The following is a 22,270-nucleotide window of genomic DNA, read 5'->3' on the forward strand; positions in this document are numbered from 1 at the left end:
CTGCTCTGATTGTTGTATTGGCGTCAAAGATCATCAGGAACCCTAAACCATCATGTCCATCAAAACAGCTTCTGGCCACATTTTGGCAAATACCAAACAGCAGATATTTGAGAAGAACACAAGACTCAGATAAGTAGAACAAAAAAAAGGAAATACTGGAAATATAGAATACAACAGAGTACCGGGCATGCAAGTCCTAGAGAACACTCAAAAGAAAGGTGCCCAATCAAGTGCCCAAATTGAAAGACAACTGTCCAATTTGCAGCAGAATATGCAGAAGAACAAACTAGCTTCTGACAAGGGTATCGTACAAAGGTTCATTTAATAAAAAAGAAGAACCATCCTAAACAAGAGAAGTTAGTTGTAATAAAGGAAAAGGCTAAGATTTCACTATCAGGTCAACAAGTAAAAGTCAATAAGCTTCACTTATAAATAAACCTAATCACAAATGATCAGTTTACCTACAAACCTGAACAAGGCCTTTTATCACATTTGTCCAAACATGATCTAAGAAAGATAAGTATTTACTAATGAAAGAATAAAATATTGGGAACAAATTGATGTTCCACTCTTGGGGTGGTGCAGTATATCTTGATATATTGTCGATAAATAAAGTGCATATGTTTCAGTACCGCAGGGTATTTTGCAAACTGGTGAGCAGTCCGACCAGATCAAACATTCTCCAAAAAAGCAGGTTTTCACGAACCTCACTTCCATGATTCCACATTCTTGTGCATCAGAGACTGGACATACTTCGTACTCAAAACTAGATTAATAGACATGGAAAGTAGGTGAATATCCAATAAACTGGTCATTTGGTTTCCAAGTTCTTTGAATAACACAAACTCATATCAGGATACTACTTTTGCCCATAACTTCTATTTAAATTTGTTTTAATTCATTCAAAGATCTCCACATACTATAATCAAGCAGATTCCTTTCAGGTTTATTGGATTCAAAGATCTCTCAAAAGCCAACTTCTGTTAATACAAATAGCACAAACATGTCATCTCGTATGAGAAAAACCTACCAGTTTCCTTTCAGGTTCTAAGACACTATTCAAACGTTCAAGAACACTGTCATCAGCCAAGGATATCTCATCCACTAGAAAAAGATCTCCATCCTTCATTGCTTGCACAAGGGGTCCATCCTGCCAAAGGAATATGGTCTGCCACTTCTGATGGAGCTGCATTAGACCCAATTTCAACTGCTCAAACACATCAAGATCTTGTGGAGCAATAGCTGCATGCAAGGTTGTCTTTACGTCATTCAAAACGTTTATAGTCAAAGAAGCTTGTGAAATGTCAGATGACAATTCCTGCATGACAAGTATAATGCATCAGCAAGCAGAAGCCATCAGTAATAAAGGTTCATAGAAAATTAAGGCACAAAGTATATGAAAATTCATACAACATCTCTGGGAAAGAAGCAAAAGAATTTGGATGTTTTGATCTGCTCAACCAGTTGTTTGAATTGATTGGCCAATTGTGAACGATCTCGTACAGGATAGAATCCCTGACAGTAAAAAACATGTCAAACAAAAAGAATTGTCACACAACAATTGCATAAATTTCATAAATTACTGTCCCTTGTAACATGCATGGAAGAACACAGAGAAAGAGGAAAGGTAAGTGAGAAGTCGAGCCCACCCCAATGAAGTCAGCAGTCTCGGTATACTGATGGCAATTTAAGATATGCAACTTCGCCTTTAGAAAAACACTTAGCAATTGGCATACAGTTGTCTTCCCACCACCAGTTTCACCAATAAGAAGAACAGGCTCACGCAATCTGTAGCAGCGCTCAACAAGAAAGAACAACCTCTGCATACTGTTAGTCCATGTGATACTGCAACAGCAGGAACAATGTATAGTATAAAATCCCAAGAATAAAAAATGATTGCCACAAATAAGAAATTAAAGAAATTAATGAGTCACCTTCCAAAGCTTTCCTTTACTCCAGGGTTTTCAGATAATGCATAAGAAGTTTCATCTTGATCTTCTTCCTATTACCCCCATAAAAAAGTCAAGTAACATTGTCTATCAGCACAAAGATGAACAAAAAAGCAAGAAATTTCTCTAGTTAAGAATTAAAAATCAGAAGTTTAATTGAGTCTGTGTTCCTTGGCATGCCTTCTGCATGTCCAGCTTCAAAGTTCTCAAGGAAATATATTCAATGTAAAACAAACCAATGGCTATATACAAAGATATAGCAAGAAGAAACAGCCCAACGCAAATTATCCTTCCAGATGAACAATAAAAAAAGATAGCATCCAACATTTTGCTTTCAACAAAACCACAATGCGATCAAAGTTGAAAAAAAGGTGTTGTAAGAACATGCAAAGATTGTTATGGATTACAAAAGGAAAGCTCATCTGCCAGATCATTATGATAATAGGTTACCTCATACAAAGCGTAATAAGAAAGAGGCAGTTACTGGTATAAACTAAGCTTGGCTATGCTTACGCACCAGCCTCCTGTGATGTAGGAGTTCACAACAAGAGGTTACATTTCACCATAGGGAGAGAAAATCAATGGGATGTTTATAAAACTAAACACAACAAAATAGAATCAAACTAGCACTAATCAGTGAGCCAAAATCTAAAACAAAATGCATTTATTTAAGAGCAGAATATAGGAAAAGCATAGACATACACTATACAACTTATCCATTATCATTCGCACACGAAGATGACGCTCCAACGTCTCTCGTACCACGTTCTTTTCATTTTCATCCCTCAGTCTTTCAGCAAGAAGAAGATACCCATCTTTTGCCAAATCCTCATAGGTCCTTCCAAACATCCTAAACCGATTTGCCCATCGAAACAAATCACGTGGTGTAATAAAACCATGCTTTCCAGAAAAAACTTTGCTGTGTTGCCGATGCAACTGCAAGTCCTTCATTACTTCAACCATTTTTGAAGCATAGCTTGCAGGAATCTTACACCTCAACTCCAAAATTTTAGTTAGTTCATCATCAGGAATTTCATCAACATGTATTTCCAAAAACCGATTGCGAAATGCTCGAGACAGCATTTTTCGCCCCCCATATAATGTAGGTGGATTTTGGGTTGCAAAAAGCATGAAATTAGGATGTGCAGGAATTGTTTCTTGAAGTTCAGGTACAAATATTTCTCTATTGTCATCCAGTAGCCGGTTTAAGGCTTCCAACACGTCTGATGGAGCAAGATTTAGCTCATCCAAAACAATCCACTGTCCATGACGCACAGCTTTTACTAAGACACCTTCTTGGAATTGAAGTTTTCCTTGGGAATCAGTTATATAAGTGCCAAAATACTCCTGTAGATCAGTATGCTCGTGATTGTTGATTCGTACAAATTCATGACCAGAAACTGAAGCAAGATAATGCACAAGGCTAGTTTTCCCACTAGAAGTTGGGCCCTGCAGAAGAACTGGGTATCTTTTAATATAAACTGCACGTGCTAGGTTACTAAGATTTTCTTTGACACTTTTAGTAAGGATATAATCCTCCAAAAAACCATCCGAATCTGGCACATCTTGACATTTCGATCTGTCAGTGAAATAATCATCAAAAGGAATATTTTTGGGTATAGTTCCTCCCAAGATGCAAGAAACTATCATTTTATGCATAATTTTTGCACTGGGGCCATCTAATAAAGTAAGAAAAAACATGCAAAACCCATCATAAAGAGCTTTCTGGAAGCCAAAGCTTTTCTTTGCCATTTTAGTATATTCCAGTGCACGAGCGAGAGACCTCAAACTGAACTGTGGCTTCTGGTTAGCCCCATCCTGCAGCCTCTCCTCTGATTCTCGTTTGGCTGCTGTGTAAAAGTTAACAATTCTTTTAGACAATTCTCTGTCGGTGTTATCCTCATCCATATATTGAGTAACAAATAGAGTCAAATCATCATTGTCCAATACATCATCTACAAAATATTCAGTAAACCTGCTTCTGAAAAAATATGGCAATTCTCGTTTTCCGGCATCCGTTGCAGGATTCATGCAAGCAAACAAGCGGAAGGATGGATGGCGTTCTACATGATCAATATCACCCCTTTCGGACAGACAAAGGGTACCCTTCTCGCTATCTAAAACACTACTAATTCTCTGTAGAGTTTCCGGAGGAGCAAGATTGACCTCATCGAGTAAAATCCAATAACCATTCCTTAGAGCAGTTATGAAAGCTCCCTCCACAAATTTAAATGAGACACCCGCAGAGGTGCCAATCTGCTTACGTGCAGCATCAAGTCTTGAAGAAAATGATTCCCACTCATGCAGAACATTTTCAGATAAAGGCCTCTTCCTCTTTGAGCCAGAAGTTATTGCGGCCTCCTTACCAGCACACTTCTGTACAAACTCAACTGATTTTTGACATGCATGTAGTAGCTTTTTCCAATTCCTTTGCATAGCATATATTTCATAGTGGCGAAGAAGGGCTTCATTATCCTATTCAATAAATTACAGATTCATCAGTTTTACAATTGTTAATTGATAGAACTAAATTAAGATAAGTGGTCAAGACCTTCTCGGAGAAGGTTCTGCAAAACAATTCCTTGAAATCTTGGTAAAGGGGAATGCATATTGAGCGTGCATCAGCGGGCTTATACCCCCCCAAAAGATCAGCAACATCACTTTGCTGGCTCAAATTCTGCACCAAGAAATATTTTTGTATAAGAATTACTAGCTAATACTAATGATAAAAGACTTAATAGAAATGGCAGATCGTCTTTTTTTTCACAGACCAACACAGTGAGTGGTTGTCCAAGTCTCATTGCCAGATTCTGCACAACTGTTGTCTTCCCAGTACCAGTTTCTCCAACTAGAAGAACAGGTTGATTGTGCTTAACAGAACAAGCAATCCTCTCAAGAACATGCAAGATACTGTGAATACCAACAAAAGGTCGACTTGGATGGAAGTTCTGGACAATAAAAAAAAGTATCAGATATAAAACCAAGAACATATATTAGATAGATATATTTTGAGTTATTGAACAAACTGCAATCTGAGTGAATGGGAGAACAACTCTTCCAACTCGTAGACCCGACCGTCCACTCTGCAATGAGCCATTGATTATAAGCAGGACAACAAGCCGTGAAACAGAAAAACAGTAAGTGCCGAATAAGATAAACCTGAATGGTGGGCTTGTTAGGAGGATAAACATTTTCCACCTCTGGTAGAGGAACACCCCAAATCTTAGCAATTTCTCTCATCATCAACAGCCTTTTTTGTGAACAAGGGAGATAAGCAGCAAAAATATCGACAGCCTAGACCACACAGAACATCCAACATAAGTTTCAAAAGTTCATATCTTATAAAAGATGTATAGAGGAAGTAACGAAGACCTCTTGGTATATATCTTGACAATCAGTACTCAACAATCCAAAATTAGAGATGGTGATCTTAATATCCAAATCTGAGATTCTCTTGCACCATTTCAAAAGATCCCTAACAAAGTCGGCAGAAAAAATGAGTTACCAGGAATGACAAGGTATTGTTTTTCAGAAAGCCAGAGAGACTAATTACCTTAATGAAAACCTAGTTAAAGCACAAGATGAATCAACCCCACCACCCTGGGTTGCCCCCAATTGGGAGGAAGCAAAAGAGCGTGCTATTTCGTAAGTATCTGCAGCATTAGAAGCATTTAATAGAAGTCCACTCAGCAGGCACAAATAAATCGAATATAGAAAACAGCCTACCGATAAGCTTCGGGATAAGTGGTTCCAAACTTGGATACCACGCATTTACAGTATCTATCATATCTACACGATTAGCAGCTTTAACCAGCACTTTCCTCCATAAGGCACTGAATGAGAGCCTTCCTATGAAACAGAACCAAAGATGTACATGAGGTAACAACTCATATCTAGCAGTTACATTCTGTAACGTGGTTGTCTCCCATAACTACACAACAACACTCATAAAAACTCATTCCTGGAAACAATTTAGTCCAAAATGAGAAGCAATCAGGCTTAGAAGATCAGACACCAATGTGAAAACAAGTTTCCAGCTACAATATAATATCTGGTCAGACTACAGTACATTACCTGTTTAAATAAATAAACACAAAACCAAACTAGAACGTAATTTAGAACTTCCAAACCAACATAAACCTAATCCACACGGAAGACTGAAAAGTCATTTGCAACATCAGTAACAGTACCAAGAAGTTATAGAGCACTTCCATATATAATGTGTGCCTGAGCCTAATCCTATCATCATTAAGAAAGGAAAAAATACCCTAGCATCGTTAAGCAAAGGAAGACAAGGTTATTAAAAGTTGTTCTCGCACAACAGGGCAGCAACATGATACTAAAGGAATTATAGAGCACTTCCATATATAACATGTGCCTGAGCCTAACCCTAGCATCATTAAGAAAGGAAAAAATTGGTTATTGCAAGTTGTTCTCCCACAACAGGGCAGTACCATGATACTAAAGACAGTCTGCCTCTACATGGCAACAACTATTGTACCAGCAACAGTAATATGAAAGAAAATATGAATAACCAAGTCGCCAATCAAGCATTACAAGATATGATAACATAATCAAACATAAGAAAGTTGGGGATCAGTGCATTATGCAAACTCCTCATTCTATATTCAGAGTACTGATCAAACATAGAACCAACAACCATAGATCCGGCACAGGAAGGTTTTACTAACAGCTTAGGACCAATTAAAAAAAAGATCAGAGATATGGCCATTTTCAAAATCAGAGAGAAAAATCGTCTACTTTAAATGCAATGTAAACTGAATGGAATTTTGAGTCTTAATGAGAGGCAATGCTTGTAATTCACTAGAAAATACCATGAATTTGAAGGCTCAGATTAAGGAATAAAACAATGGCATCTTCCTTCAGAGAGATATTGCACTCTAACAGGGTAGAGAGTTATCATTTCCTAAAAAAGTATTATCCAGTTTTATTAAAGACAATCAATGAAGATGGCGTTGAAGTCTACGAAATCAGTCAGGATAAGGAGGTTGGGCACGTGTTTATCCATGTCCCCTGGCAACCTCATGATCATCACACCTTGAAAAGCCGAATTTTATTTGTGCCATTGTTTCTAATTGAAAGAAAACCCGATTAATGCTACTTCCACAAGCCATCCATTTCTTTACACCTAAGCACAATCGTTCAAGCACCTAAAAAGTTCGAGATCTCTCCGGAATTTAAGCAACTAAAATTTGTTTCACACATTTTTCTAGAAGTGGTAGGTAACCGGTAGGCATTACCACTGTCCTAAAATAGCAGCCACCTCAATAACTACGGTAATTTAATAACCAGCAGACTACATGTAAAATAGCACCTTCAAGCATTTTGGGTAGGAAGCGACCATCATATTGGGTTTTTAGGGCCTGTATGAATTTGTATCAATTTGGGTTTATATCTAAAAGGTCCAACTCAGCTCAAAATACTAAGTAATATTTCTTAAAACAGTTAATATCATGTGAATTTCCACTTAAACATATTTTTGTAATGTTCATTTCAAGCAACATTGTCCATAGTCGCAATGGGTTCAAATTGTTTTATTCACTGTAAGACTGACACCCATTGGGTTGATGCTGGTGACAGTAGTTGCTATACTAGAGGGGAACAAATTCTTCAAAAGTGATTCTAAATGAAACCTAGATCATTGAAGTACAGTCGTGTAAAGGTCTATCAACATTTACAATTCCATTGGCAGTTTCAAGAACATAGTTAATTTCCCCCACATTTCACCCTAAAGTACTGTCAAGATGGAAGGCACAAAAGTTTCCAGAATTTGGTAAAATTCAAAAAACTAGTAATTACAAAGCAACGATGAATTGACAGATCCCTCTGCCTTTCTAGCCCATCATAGAATGCATTAGCATTAAAAAAAGGCCAGTTCATGCGACTCCGATCAATCGCCCTCAGAAAATAAATGTATATAGCCTTACCCCAACAAGCAAGGAGGATGTTTTCATTATGCATGCCCTGGTGACCAAAGTTGCACAGAAGCAGCCTAGTACTGTGGCCTAGCACACAACCTTCCAGCAATGCAGAGAATGAATAAGGAGCCTTAACCCAACAAGAAAAAAGTTTGTCCCCTGGCTTCCACCTTGGTCACTCGAGTATAAAGGATCAACCTTAATATGGCACCACAGAAAACTTTGACACAACCTAATAATTGCCAAGGGACCAGCATAAAGCTGGTTAAACATTAAACTAAAATGTTACAGATGCTGATGAGTGATAAGTAGCAAAATGCGAAACCGACTAATAATCTTTAATAAGACATCACCTATTTCCTACTCTAGTAAAAAATAACTAAAGTAACCTAAAAGTAGTCCAATAATCAGTCATACAAGAGGCAATATCACTAACAATTCCTGAACAAGGTTGTCCGCATCATCGATATAGGTCTAAATGGTACATACCAATTAATGTAAGGCAAAGGACCTGCATACGAATTTCATTGAAAAGAAGCAACCTGTTTTACCATTATTAATTGACAATAAGTTTAACAACATCACACAATACAGGTATTAAAAAGGTTTGAAAATGTAGGGATTGGTTATAATCGACATATAATGAGCACATGACATCAAATACCAGTCCAGAGGGATTGGTTGATAACACTTGGTATATATGAGATTACTAGAAGAAGAAAGAAATAACAAAGCCATAACACCAACAACTACTTGAGATTGCCTACACAAAACTTTTTCCACAATTTAGGCCTGTTCAGGTCAACATCACTAATTCACACGTAAATATGTAATTTATGTCTTTTGAAAGGGAAGAATAAAATATTACTCAAATGTATATCCACCTATACACCAAGCATGAATCAAACATACATAATTTTATATGTCAAAAAGATCTTTAAAAGCGAAATAGAAAGTTCAAACTGCAACATACAATAATCGAAAAATCTCGATTCTTATTAAATAGATAATCAAAAGCCTTATTCTAAATCAAAACCTGCATTACCTTTAATCTCATGAGAAACTTCATGCTTTGAGGTTGATATTGTCCCGAACAAACGAAAGTTTTCACTTACACTAATTGCCTGTGCAAATCAACACACATCAATGAAAAACAAATAAATTGAATGCAAGAGCCAAGTATGTATTGCCTATATATCAACATGATAAGTGAGATAATTCGAATAGACAAAATCTAATTCCTAATTTGTGGCATCAAAATGAATCACATCAACTGCGGCAAAGCTGGTACTAGAGCCTATCTAGTCTCATAATATACTGATCAAGAAGAAAATTTTTAACAAGCAACATGTACATGTGGAGCTTGCTTAAATATCTGCCACAACAGAACTACCGTATAAAAGATGATATGTCACATGTAACATGATTGAATTTATCTGTGTCTGGTTCACCAGAAATGATACAGAACTCAGAATTGGGTTTCAAAATGCCTTAAACTTGAAAAAAAGGTTGATTTCAGTAGAGAGAGATCTAAAGTCAATTAATGGGAAAGTGGGAAGGGCCAATATTTAGATTCACTTTGGTGTAGTCCACTTACATTGACACACTTGCAGAAGTTCGAGTCCATGAAACTCACTTCAAATTCCATGAGACTCACTTCAATGTTGATTTCTACCTTTGGAATGGATATGGAGTTCAAACCAAATCTATTGATTAGGACTCATATAGAGTGGAAGAAGCTTTTCTCAATATAACATAGACAAAATGCAGATAAGATACTTTATTCTATCGCAAGGAATTCAATTTCGAGTATGAGACCCACACTTGGTTCGTAGCCGACAGGTACAAATCCGATCCATGCTGGCATACTGACACACTATGTACCAAGGGACCGACCAATTTATTATAGAACAGTGATTTAAAAAGCACTAGGGGCCAAGATCCCAAAATGCTCGAGGTGCTAGGTGCTCACTCGAGCGAAGCAAAGCACTCTGACAGTGAAACTTTAGAATGGGGAGAAAATAATTGTTAAGAGGGGGTGAAGAGAACTGTAAATAGGGGGAGAAATAGTCAATGAAAATGGAACTTTTGAACGACAGCGATGGCGGCAGAGGAAACTGCGGACGATAGCAGCGATGGAAGCAGACTGTCACAAACAGTTATTGCGCACCCGCAACAACTTTGTTCAACGAACCGTTTGTCGCTCTTGCATATATGTACAGAGGCTTGGTAGCACGTTTTGCCTTGGTTTTGTGTGCTTTTACTTGTAAAAATGTAAGTTCGAACAGGTTGCAGTGCTACAGTGCGACCGCTCATCGCGCTGGGCAAAACAGCCCCAAAATGGCTCCATTTTCACGTGCCACGACATGTTTTCTGCAGACCGTTGCTGCACACGAAACTTCAACCATCTCAACACCCTGGAACCACCTGGGTGGCACCATGGGGGATGGGGCTTCGGTATAGTGTCGGGCGTTGATCAATCTTCATAAGTTCACACGTTTCTTGACGGGAACTTGCCTTCGCGTCCGACACCCGGTGAGCAATTGTTTGTGGACTTGCAACTATCCGTTTAACCTTCTAAGGTCCTTGTTTTCCTCCTTTCTCTCTTTTCTCTCATGCACCCAGAGTGCTCGCTAAATTGCTTGTAAAGCTTCCCTTTTCGCAAAACGTCGGGACTTATCCGCCGCTCGTTCTTGAACTAATCAACTTTCTCTTTTACAGGTCTTTCAGGACCTGAGTGAGGTTGTAAATTGGCTGACCCTTTGCGGACGCATATCGCAAGGGTGCGTCACGACTTAGGCAATCCCAGCTAAGTTCGAGAAGTTGGCGCAAGGGTGCTTCACGACTTAGGCAACTCAAGCTAAGTTTGTGACTTTGCCACAAGGGTGTCTCATGGCTTAGACAATTCTAGCTAAATCCGTGATAAAACGACGACGTTGTGGGCGGAGGAAGCTTTAGAGGTGTCCATCGGTGGCGAAGGAAACTACGGTCCTCTCCCTCGACGATAGAAGGAGCTGCACACAGAAGCAACGATGGCAGAAGGAAGCTACGAATGAAGGCTAGGTCGTTGGACCCGTTCGTCAACGATAGATGAAGCCTCGATCCACTGCATCTGCGGCAGAAAGCATCGACAGCAAAGCATCGACTGTGGAGGCAGAAGCTACGCTAGAGTTGATGGCTCAGGGTCGCACAGGGGTACGAGGGGTGGCTTTTGCGGGTAAGAAAGCTAACCTTAAAAGTCTAGTTCGATTGCTTCATTTGAACCGAGCGCTCGGGCGAGCGCCCAATGCTTGGGTTCAGGCAAGCACCCAGGTGGCGCCTTACTGAAGCGCGCCGCCAGGTCCACCCTTGAGGTGCTCGAGCCTCGCCTCGCACAAGCACCTAGGCGAGCGCCCAAACGCCTATTTAAACCACTGCTATAGAAGGGAGAACAAAGGAGGGAGGAAGGGAGGAGGAGAAAGATGCAGATGCAAAAGAAGAAGCATTAGTGGTAGAAGAAAAATAAGGGAGAGGTGTCGGAGGAGGAGAAGAGGAGGCGGAGATGGAGATGGGGGAGAAGCAAGACGATGGAGAAGTAATGGTTTAGTGGCAAACAACAGGCATACATGAGCGAGAAAGTGGCATGCAGGCGATAGGCAAGGACCTACAGGCAACTCCCAAAGCTTTTGAGAGGATGTTGTGTGAGATAACATAGGGTTTTTAAATAATGATAATAAAGTGGCTTGGACAGTCCGAAAAGAGACAGCCAGCAGGCTCTTGCTCGGACCGATAAGTAGTGTCAATATGAACTAATCAGACGAAATAGTATTCTTTGCTCTAGATTAAGTACCAAAGAGACAATCTTTGGCCATACAAAAAAAAAGTAGATGATTTTTAAAATATATTTTCCCTCCCTCTATTCCTTATTTTTCCCATTGTTCCCATTGTCAAGATGTTTGTGCCCACACCACAACACACAGATCCCAACCTATAGCATATACGGTGTCGATGAATAAGTTCGTGAACCAATCATAATCTTAAAGCAATTAGATGCAATTTACAGTTACAAACAATTAAATTACATGGGACACTACCTAAGATTGTACTAATACATGAGTGAGCAAATGCAAATGACATAGAATGAATATTAAACTAAAGGTGGTGGCGCCTTCTATCATAGACCTCTTCAATTTTGTTTGTTGTATATTTAAGTCCCAAAGCAACACATAGAAAGAAGGAGAATAGAAATTTGTACCTCATATATACAGAAGTGCAAACAGTCTATACCAAATAACCAATCATCACTGCAGACTTATTGTACTTTTTTTAATTATCATTGATTACCCATCTTTTGGTTTGTTTTGTGACTGATAAGTCTTGTTTCTTAATATATCTGAACTTCCAGGGTAAAGACCTCACCTCATCCCTGTGCCGGTCATAATCATTTAGTATTTCCAATATTTTGAGCCACAGTTTACACAGTATAGAGAGAGAAGCAAAGTCACTATAACATTGCATGGTGTGAGAAAAATGCCATTACAAGCAAAAGTTAGTTCATGGACACATCTTATATAGAGAAACATTGACAAATCTATCGTATTGCAAATGTATTAGAAAAATGCTTAATCATTATTGACCTTGTTGTATCCCAATACCAACCGAATATACATAAAATCAGTATTGTTGCTTTACAGTTGAAAAAAAAGGAAACATGAGAAGAACCACAAAATTCAATAATTCATCTTCGTCCTACTCGTGTCAAATCTTCCAACACCTTCATAATATTCACTTCATAAGTTCCTCATCAGAATTGAATATTTTATCATCAACACACACTGCAATATGTTTGCATTGAGGAAAACTAGTCTATGAAATAGTTTCAATTATCTAGTATCTAGCAAAAAACATGCTCCATCATCATAGATTAATATATCACTGCAACACCAGAAACTCATTATAGTCATCAACAAAAAATAAATATCCAAAGATAAAAGATAAAATATCACATTATAAGATAGAAGCTAAACACACACAATAACAAAACCAATTTATCAATTAAGATTTAGTTATCCTTACCCCATTTTGAGCATGAAAGAAAATCATTACAAATCAAAAACTCAACACATCAAAATTCTCATTAACACAGAAGCCATTTGTACATAACAGGTCCTACAACAAATTAGAAGTATCTAGCCTAGAACAAACCAGAATAGACATAAGGATCTATGCAGTCACCTTGAATTGTTAGTAGAGATATCGTAGTCCAATAAAATGAATTGATAAAATTATTATGTAGCTTTATTTAAGACAACTTTCTAGTCTGTGGATGATAATTTGCAACATTGATATGCTCAGTACTATAATTAACATGTCATCATATTTGATATTCTGCCATTCATTTGTTCAAAAATATAATGAAAAAATTAACATATATGTATGAAAATGTGTTGGAAGACCCACACAGTTTATTTCTTGAAACATTGTTAAAGTAAACAACTAGAATTTTTTTAGTTATAAATTGCGAGTATGTTCTTGTGTCGAAGATAAATTGTGATTACTGGCCTGATTCAATGTGATCACTGCTTGCTATTTATAACATTGTGCAGAACAGCATAATTGCACAAGCACGTGAATTTGCAACTAATCCACAAGATGAAGTTTTACATGAAAGGGAAATAACCACTGAGTAGGACAAAATATAAACCATTTCTTTGGAAAAAATTCACAGAGAAAAAAAATTACCTCCCCATGACCAGTTATAAAAGTAGTGGAACCTTCCAATAACGGCAATATGATTGATTGTACTTCACTTGGTGCTTTGTCTATGTCTTCAAAAGTAACCCAATATCCTTTTAGAATGGCCTATTAAAAGAACAATCATGAAGAATGTTCGAACAACATAAATAATTGTCTGCCCTAATTCTTAACATAAAACAAACCTGGGTAAGTGAACCAGGATGCCACCGAAATTCACCAGGTTGGTCAGCACAAATGTAATTCCCAATCAATGTTTTGCTATCCATTTGTTCATCAGTGTGAATGAACAAAACTAAACGATCACAAAAATTGTAGAAAAATTACCAAATCAGCAAATAGCAAATCCCATAATAGAGTATACATCAGCATCATATTCAATATCATAGATGGTGAACAAATGATACTATTTGACCTCCCCCACATCCCATCGATTTACCACCACAATTTAAAAAAGAGTATACAAGTGTGCATCTCTTCTCAGAGAATTTCAAATGCAACTGATAGCATTTTAATTACTGGGAACTTAGGACGTAAATGAAGCAAGATGATATAAGCAATCACTTGGATTTTGCACATTAATCAATTTGATTTACACACATTTGAAAGTAACGACATCTCCCTCCTTCTTTGTCCCTTATGTGGGGCTTATTATAGTTTATTCCAAAAAAGAAATTTAAATTGCAAGTAACACAAATATTATATCACATGTAATCCACATATATGCAACTACTCTGATATGATAATATACATCACAAATACCCAAGCTAATTCAGTCCAAAGCAGAAACTCTTTAAGTGCATGATGAAGTTGACATTATGTTTTTGCACGTAACTTATGATCCCAAAACCATGAATCTCTCAAATCTTGTTTCTCAGTTTGATGAATGGAAGAGTAGAACTTGAAAAACATGAATTGAGTACCTTGATTTTCACTCATCTCTGCCAACCTATTAATTAGAGCAGTTTTTCCGGCACCTGGTGGGCCATGGAGAAGTATTGGCCACTTTTGACTTACAGACATCAGAATCATCTCATAACTCCTCTTAATTGTCGAAGTCAAGACAAAGGGGCTTCCAGGCACAACAACAAAAGAACCAAGTAGAAACAGCTAAAATATAAGAAACAGCACTGTTTGCATAAAAAATTAATAATATTGCTCTGCATCCAGGAATTATGAAACACCACATACCTTGGAACCCTGTTCTGGCAACCCCACATTTTAGACTCAATCTCAAAAGAATTTGATGATGGAACTAGAAAATCACAGTCAGACTCAAGCAATTGACTAAAATTATCAATTCCAACAGAAGAGCTGTCCTTTTCTGCTTCAACTGTTTGGAAATAACATCCAGCCTTTTCTAATGAAGTGTCCTCACAGAACTCCTCAAACCTATATGCACAATTAGTAACATAAAGATGGTTACATGCTAACTATCTTGTGTATCAGCGAAAACACTTAAAAGACTTACCTAAGTAAGCATGCAAAAGCTTCATCTGAACCGAGGCCAAAATTTTCAATAGCCCTATCACTTATTTTTAGAGCAATAGAGAGAATTTGAATCCCACACCATCTTATGTCAAGTGCATTATGTAGCTGTAATGAAGCACAAACTGACAAAAGATATGAAGTCTGCTGCATGAGGTCTAAGAAACAGGTCCAATCCCATAGTTCAGAGAATACTGTAGGTTCCATCACCAAAAAACGATAGGATACACGAATTGCACCAAGCAGTTGGTTCTCACCCTGAGATTACAAAGGCAATTGTGAAGCACTGTAAATAAGAAAAATCAAACAGTCATGCTTAAAAACATCTACAAAACTATGAACCAATGAGAATCAGAAAATCAAAAAAATTGTTAAGGCATAGCACTATGTCATACCACAAATATAAGATATGTAAAATGTCAAAAAAACACACCACATTCTACCAGTTTTCATGTGATAAGAAATAACTTGTGATTTGTGAACATCATGAATGTCACAACTGAATTTATGCTGGAAAACAATATTGATAACCATAAAATCAGAAAACGAATACACTAAGCAGGCATTTCAGGTAGTGAACCACAAAGCTTTGGTCACTGGAAGTCAATGAAAATTGCTAACAAGGAATCATAGATTTTAAAAAAACAATAAGATATGCTCATATTATTGTTGGAAAAAAAAACCAATAATGTCACATCAGCCAACCTAAACAACAAAACCCAGAGCCTTGTCCCATAGTACCAAAGCATCTCAGGAAGTTCACACCAAAGAATCTTCCAAACATCCTATATTGCAAAAAGAAGAATCTTTCACATAATTAAACCAATTTAAAATACACATTTACAGGTTGAATAAAAAATACAACTAAAACTCAAGAAATTTTCACGTAAGAATGGACAATTTCATGATTGATAGAAAAACCAATATCAATTTCTAGAGACGGTGTAGAAATGCTAGCAAAAAAAAAAGATGGGAAAAGAAAATTTTCCACAAAATTCAAAGACCAACTGGAAGATAGAAAACATGAAAAATTTTTAGTGTTTTAACTTTTAAGGACAAACAACCAGTTAGCAGGTCATTCATATTTTGTACTTAAAATGACAACTATATGAGGCTTGCTAAAGCACCACAATGTAAAGTATCTAGAACTTGAAAACCAACAATGATAGCATGTAACCAACTAAAGCATTTAGCTTAGGAACAACTCAACTAGGACACTAAAACTTTATGTTTAAGAAAAGAACTGCAGTCCACAAAGCATCAAAAACAATACCTTCTCTGAGAGCTGTGAAGAAAAACCCACCAACTGAAGGCGTACGAATGGTTGAGGAGAAAATTTGAAATAATTCAAGACGCATCTACAACAGATAACATGATGATTCAGTACATCAATTGCAGATTAAAAAAGGTTGGATGCACTGACCACACCAACAACCATTGCATTAAAGTTCAACCAAATGATAGACAGCGGGGAAAACAAAATACAAAAGATCCTATTAGTTAACTTCCTGCAGTCTGCATACACATTGTAGTTATGATAGACATTTAAATGTATCATTACCTAATCAAACCTAAAATAAGTAAATAAGTCACTAAGAACGCAGATCAGAGTAGTGCAACCCTACTCTGAGATCACTAAGGATCAAAGATCAAAGTTTCTCAATGTACTGGCTCATATTTACTACTCCAAGCATGAAAGGAGCCACAGTCTGCCACTTCTCAAAAAAGTCTGCTCCAGTCCGTTATTTCTTTTTTAAAACTGCCTCTTTAAAAGAGACATGCTGCTCTGGAATAACAGATGTGAGACCCTAATCACGTCTCTCCCAACCAACGCAAGACCCCTCAAACCTCATGCCGCCGCTGCCAAACTGCCTGGTCTTCCATCCTACTCATCTCCTCCTCCACCACCACCCCTATCTATGCCGATACTCAAGTACGAACAGGACAAGTACCAGTGCAGCCTGGGACCCGTGTAGCACCAATATCCGGAACTTCAAACCTTGCTGACGATCCAACTTCAAAATGAGCATGCAGTACATATACCTCAATTTGAACTACTAAAGTTGTTCTATAACGATGATTAGTGTTTCTCATTCATATCATGTGAACCAAGTACCAACTCCATTTCATCAAGCATTGTTACTGTTGAAGGAAAATTACAAGTATCTGCTCCATGATGTGACGCCTCAATTCTAGAACAGCATTCACAGAATCAATTGCACATCCAAACCAATACAAGTTACTTTCCATGTGGCATGCCAAGATGATTTTAACATAGTAAAACTACTACATAAAAAGCGCATCAAAAGGCAAATAATTCATAATGAAAAGCACCCACATCAAAGTTCTCCAGCCAATAGATCTTTTTGTTTATCAGAATAACATCTATAAGAAACTGCTCAAGCATCTTCCTAAACAAAAATGTAGAAGGGGAGTGGTGTATAAAACAAGATGAGCTGACTACGGGCAATAAGCATATTGAGTTAGATGATGAAAAGACTGTATGTCCAATTTCCTGTGCCACTGTCTATCAGACCAAGTTGTGAAAATTGGCATTAGATTGAACCTAGTACTTGTTGGGAAATCATAGGGGGCGACATCATATGCGCAGCGGAAGAACAAGAAAACAAAAAATCCCCGATTCCCAAAAAGATGTTCATCGTCGTGCGAAGATTGGTGCGCAAAATCCGCAAAAACACAAAACTGCGTATAGAGATTGTGTTACCTAGGGAGATCGTATATCCCTGTTTCCTTGCAGATCCTTAGGAGAGGGTGAAGGAGGTCAAGCGTCCTCCTCTCTAGCGGTGATCCACACAGCAGGGTTGCGACGACGCTCCTCAAAACTCCAGGCCTACTCTGAGGGGAGAGGGAGAGGAGAATAGGAAGGGCAAGCAAAGACTCTAGCCTATGAGGCTGTGAATCCCTCCTATTTATAAAGATCCCGTGTCAAAACCCTAATGGGTCCTTTCCCTAGTGGGTATTGGATCTGCATCCAATAAGACAAGGGCTCCGTCGGATATCTCATATCCGAACCTCTACTCATCGCAATGCCTACCATATGTGTGTGACCCTCTAGGCCCAATATCGAGCTGGCCGTGAGTCATACCTGTCAGAACTCCTTCTAACTCAGTGAATTATTATCTCTGTAATAATTCACTCGACTCATCGACTACGGAAGTACTAGGCCACTACGCCGTAGTCCCCAGACGATACAGGGGAATCCAATCCATTGGACCTGTCTGTCCTCAGTTACCATGTACCTATAGTCCCTCATCCATCTAATATCCCAGAGACCGTATATCGAGCATGGTGCTGTCAGACCCATACGGTTTCTACTCGAGTCTCACTCTAATCGGATTCTCCCGGAGAACTCTTTCTCTCTCAACCCGAATGACCCTGGCCAGGGATTTGTCTGAGCAAGAACACATGGGATATTCCTCTCATGATACCGAGAGTGGATGATCCTCTATCGACACTCAATAGCCCTCGTAAGGTCGACTACCACTCCCAATGACCAGCTGTACTAGATCTGGGAACAGCCAAACCTATAAGTCTGGTATCAAAGAGTGGAGCACTCATACAGGACATCCTTGGTGTCTCAAGTCTAAGAACCAGATACACCACTAGGACTACGGAATCGTTGTCTGACAATAAGGCATCATCAACCATCCAGCATTCCGTAGCGGATCAATCAGTGAACTCATTCTCCAATGAGCACCTGTACTGTATCCCTAGTGTCCCTACACGAGCAGCTATGAGACCAGCTGCATCCATCATATGGACGGGTATACAGCACACCAGTCTATCCGGTTATCACGATGTCCCTCTCGAGTAACCTATGACCGGGATTATTTAGGATATGTGTTTAAAGGTGAATCGATCTCATTATCATGATCTCATCACGATCCGATTCCCATTGCACAAATCCAAGGACATCACAATATATATGCATTTATGCAATAGTTATAAAGTGATATACGCCAAAATATAATAAGCAAAAAGATTCTGTATCAAGTCACACGTGCCATCACTCACGTGATTGGCTTGCTGGGCACTTATGACTAGCAATCTCCCACTTGACCTAAAGCCAATCACCTATGTGTCTGATCCCCATCAGACCCCTGTGACGCTCAAAGACAATCTGAGACAATGGCTTTGTTAGTGGATCTGCAATGTTATCTTCGGATGGAACTCTTTCCACTGCTACATCTCCTCGGGTCACGATCTCTCTGATAAGGTGGAACCTCCTCAGAACATGCTTAGATTTCTGATGAGACCTAGGTTCCTTCGCTTGAGCAATTGCCCCGTTGTTGTCGCAATATAGTGAAATCGGCTCTTCACTATCCGGCACGACTCCCAAATCTGTGATGAACTTCTTCAACCAGACTCCCTCCTTTGCTGCATCTGATGCAGCAATGTACTCCGCCTCTGTGGTCGAGTCAGTAGTGGTATCTTGCTTGGAACTCTTCCAGCACACTGCTCCTCCATTCAAGGTGTACACATACCCTGAATTCGACTTGTTATCAGACTGAAAACTTGAGTCAGTGTAGCCTTCAACCTTAAGGCTATTACCTCCATATACTAGTAAAAGATCCTTAGTCCTTCTCAAGTACTTAAGGATACACTTTACTGCTTTCCAGTGCTCCAAGCCTGGATCCGCCTGATACCTGCTCGTGACACTCAGAGCATGCGCTATATCAGGCCTAGTACATAGCATGGCATACATGATAGACCCTATTGCTGAGGCATAAGGTATCATATCCATGTTCGCCCTTTCTTCTGGAGTCTTAGGGGACATACTCGTAGAAAGCGATATCCCATGTCTCATCGGTATGAGACCTCTTTTGGAATTTTCCATGCCAAACCTTTTGACAATAGTTTCTATGTACCTGGACTGGGACAAGCCAAGCATCCTTTTGGATCTATCTCTATAGATTCTAATCCCCAAGATATAAGATGCTTCTCCTAAGTCCTTCATGGAGAAGTGTCTAGATAACCAAGCCTTTACTGTGGATAGCATTCCTATGTCATTCCCAATGATGAGGATGTCATCCACATATAACACCAAAAAGCTAATAGCGCTCCCACTTACCTTTCTGTATACACAAGGCTCATCTTCGTTCTTAACGAAGTCATAAGATCTGATTGCCTCATCAAATCTTATGTTCCAACTTCGGGAAGCTTGCTTTAGTCCATAAATGGATCTAAGCAACCTACACACCTTATCTGGGCAGTTCTTGGACACGAATCTCTTAGGTTGCATCATATACACCTCCTCCTCGAGGTTCTCGTTGAGGAATGCGGTTTTCACATCCATCTGCCAGATCTCATAATCATAGTATGCTGCAATAGCCAATAGAATTCTGATGGATTTTAGCATTGCTACGGGTGAGAAAGTTTCGTCGTAGTCAACACCTTGCCTTTGACGATACCCCTTAGCCACTAGCCTTGCTTTATAGGTCTCTACCTTTCCATCTACTCCGATCTTTTTCTTAAAGATCCACTTGCAACCGATGGGTACAATACCTTCGGGTGCATCAACTAGGTTCCAAACCTTATTGGAGTACATAGAATCCATCTCAGAATTCATGGCTTCTTTCCACTTCCCGGAGTCTATACTCATAATAGCCTCCTCGTAGGTCTGAGGATCAATATCCTCTACATCCTCTGCTCTAATATGTCCCACATATCTCTCAGGAGGATGGGATACTCTATCAGACCTGCGTAAAGTTGAAACTTGTGTATTAGATACCTGAACAGACTCGGGCTGTAGAGTGGTGCTTGAGCTTGGTTCTCCAACCTCGCTCAATTCTATCATTCTCCCACTGTCTCCGTCAAGAATGTGTTCCTTCTCAAGGAACACTGCTCTCTTAGCTACAAAGACCTTTTGGTCCTCGAGATGATAGAAATAATACCCACAAGTTTCCTTGGGGTGTCCCACAAATTTGCATCGCTCTGTCCTTGATTCTAACTTATCGGGGTTGTGTCTTTTAATGTGGGTAGGGCAGCCTCAAATCTTAACAACCTTAAGATCAGGCTTCTTCCCTTTCCATATCTCATATGGTGTAGACACTACCGACTTAGTTAGAACTCTGTTCAGAAGGTAAGCTGCGGTTTCTAGGTCATATCCCTAGAATAAGATGGGTAGGTCAGCGAAATTCATCATGGACCGTACCATATCTAATAGCGTACGATTCCTCCTTCCAAAGACACCATTGAGTTGAGGTGTATAAGGAGGTGCCCATTGGGATAATATCCCATGGTCCTTGAGGAACTGAGTAAACTCTGTACTTAAGTACTCACCTCCTCGATCTGATCGAAGAGTTTTGATACTCTTTCCAGTCTGGTTCTCCACCTCATTCTTATACTCTCTGAATTTCTCAAAGGCCTCGGACTTGTACTTCATTAAGTACACATATCCATACCTTGAGAAATCATCAGTAAATGTAATGAAGTAGGAGTAACCTCCAATGGCATGAGTTGACATGGGTCCACATACATCACTATGTATGAGTTCCAACAACTCAGTGTCTCTCTCTCCAATTCCACTAAATGGAGAGTTGATCAGTTTTCCACGAATACAAGGCTCACAAGTTACATATGACACATAGTCGAATGGATCTAGATATCCATTATTTAGTAACTTTTGAATCATTCTTTCATGGATGTGACCTAGCCTACAATGCCATAGGTATGCATTGTTCACCTCATCTCGTTTCCTCTTAGACACTTATATTCATGATATGTGGAGTAGTGTCTTGCATAAACAAACCTTTATGCAATATTCCTCTCATCAATCTCCCCTCGGCTTTGCTAGAATTTATAATAAATTGTAGATGTAATAAGCAATACTGGTATCCAATACCAATGCACTATCACAAAAATCTGCCAATTGGAGATTGATCATGAATGTACCTGAAGCTTCATCAAGCTTTTGTTTCGCCCTTTCTGCAAGGTACTCTTTGCAGTTTCTCTTCCAGTGCCCATCTTTACCACAGTGGAAGCACTGGCCTTTGTCCTTTGTTGGGTCTTTCTTAGCAACCTTTGCTTTACCTTGTTTGCCCTTGCCCTTTCCCTTCTTAAGGGACCTTTCTGCTTTCCTTTTCTTTCTGGTCTCACCAGTGTAGAGAACTGGCTTCTCTTTCTTAATAGTACTCTCTG

The 22,270-nt window shown here is 38.9% G+C and overlaps 1 protein-coding gene across 5 annotated transcripts in view; it reads right to left on the minus strand.

Moving 5' to 3' along the window:
* LOC103981671 (midasin) overlaps positions 1–22,270 on the minus strand; it is a 71,420-nt gene that overhangs the window by 43,310 nt on the left and 5,840 nt on the right. For all 5 annotated transcript variants that reach the window (XM_018828431.2, XM_065146184.1, XM_018828435.2 and 2 more), the window contains 19 exons: positions 16,383–16,467; positions 15,093–15,367; positions 14,813–15,013; positions 14,545–14,693; positions 13,807–13,916; positions 13,610–13,729; positions 8,934–9,012; positions 5,676–5,798; positions 5,503–5,602; positions 5,322–5,424; positions 5,109–5,243; positions 4,976–5,032; positions 4,721–4,897; positions 4,501–4,626; positions 2,652–4,424; positions 1,935–2,002; positions 1,650–1,845; positions 1,411–1,515; positions 1,031–1,318 (listed from right to left, as the gene is read on the minus strand). In XM_018828431.2, coding sequence (XP_018683976.2) covers positions 1,031–1,318; positions 1,411–1,515; positions 1,650–1,845; positions 1,935–2,002; positions 2,652–4,424; positions 4,501–4,626; positions 4,721–4,897; positions 4,976–5,032; positions 5,109–5,243; positions 5,322–5,424; positions 5,503–5,602; positions 5,676–5,798; positions 8,934–9,012; positions 13,610–13,729; positions 13,807–13,916; positions 14,545–14,693; positions 14,813–15,013; positions 15,093–15,367; positions 16,383–16,467 — 4,270 coding nt within the window. The remainder of the gene's footprint in view (positions 1–1,030; positions 1,319–1,410; positions 1,516–1,649; positions 1,846–1,934; positions 2,003–2,651; positions 4,425–4,500; positions 4,627–4,720; positions 4,898–4,975; positions 5,033–5,108; positions 5,244–5,321; positions 5,425–5,502; positions 5,603–5,675; positions 5,799–8,933; positions 9,013–13,609; positions 13,730–13,806; positions 13,917–14,544; positions 14,694–14,812; positions 15,014–15,092; positions 15,368–16,382; positions 16,468–22,270) is intronic.

This window comes from Musa acuminata, chromosome BXJ3-4, assembly GCF_036884655.1.
Source record: "Musa acuminata AAA Group cultivar baxijiao chromosome BXJ3-4, Cavendish_Baxijiao_AAA, whole genome shotgun sequence".
NCBI classification, from domain to species: domain Eukaryota; kingdom Viridiplantae; phylum Streptophyta; class Magnoliopsida; order Zingiberales; family Musaceae; genus Musa; species Musa acuminata.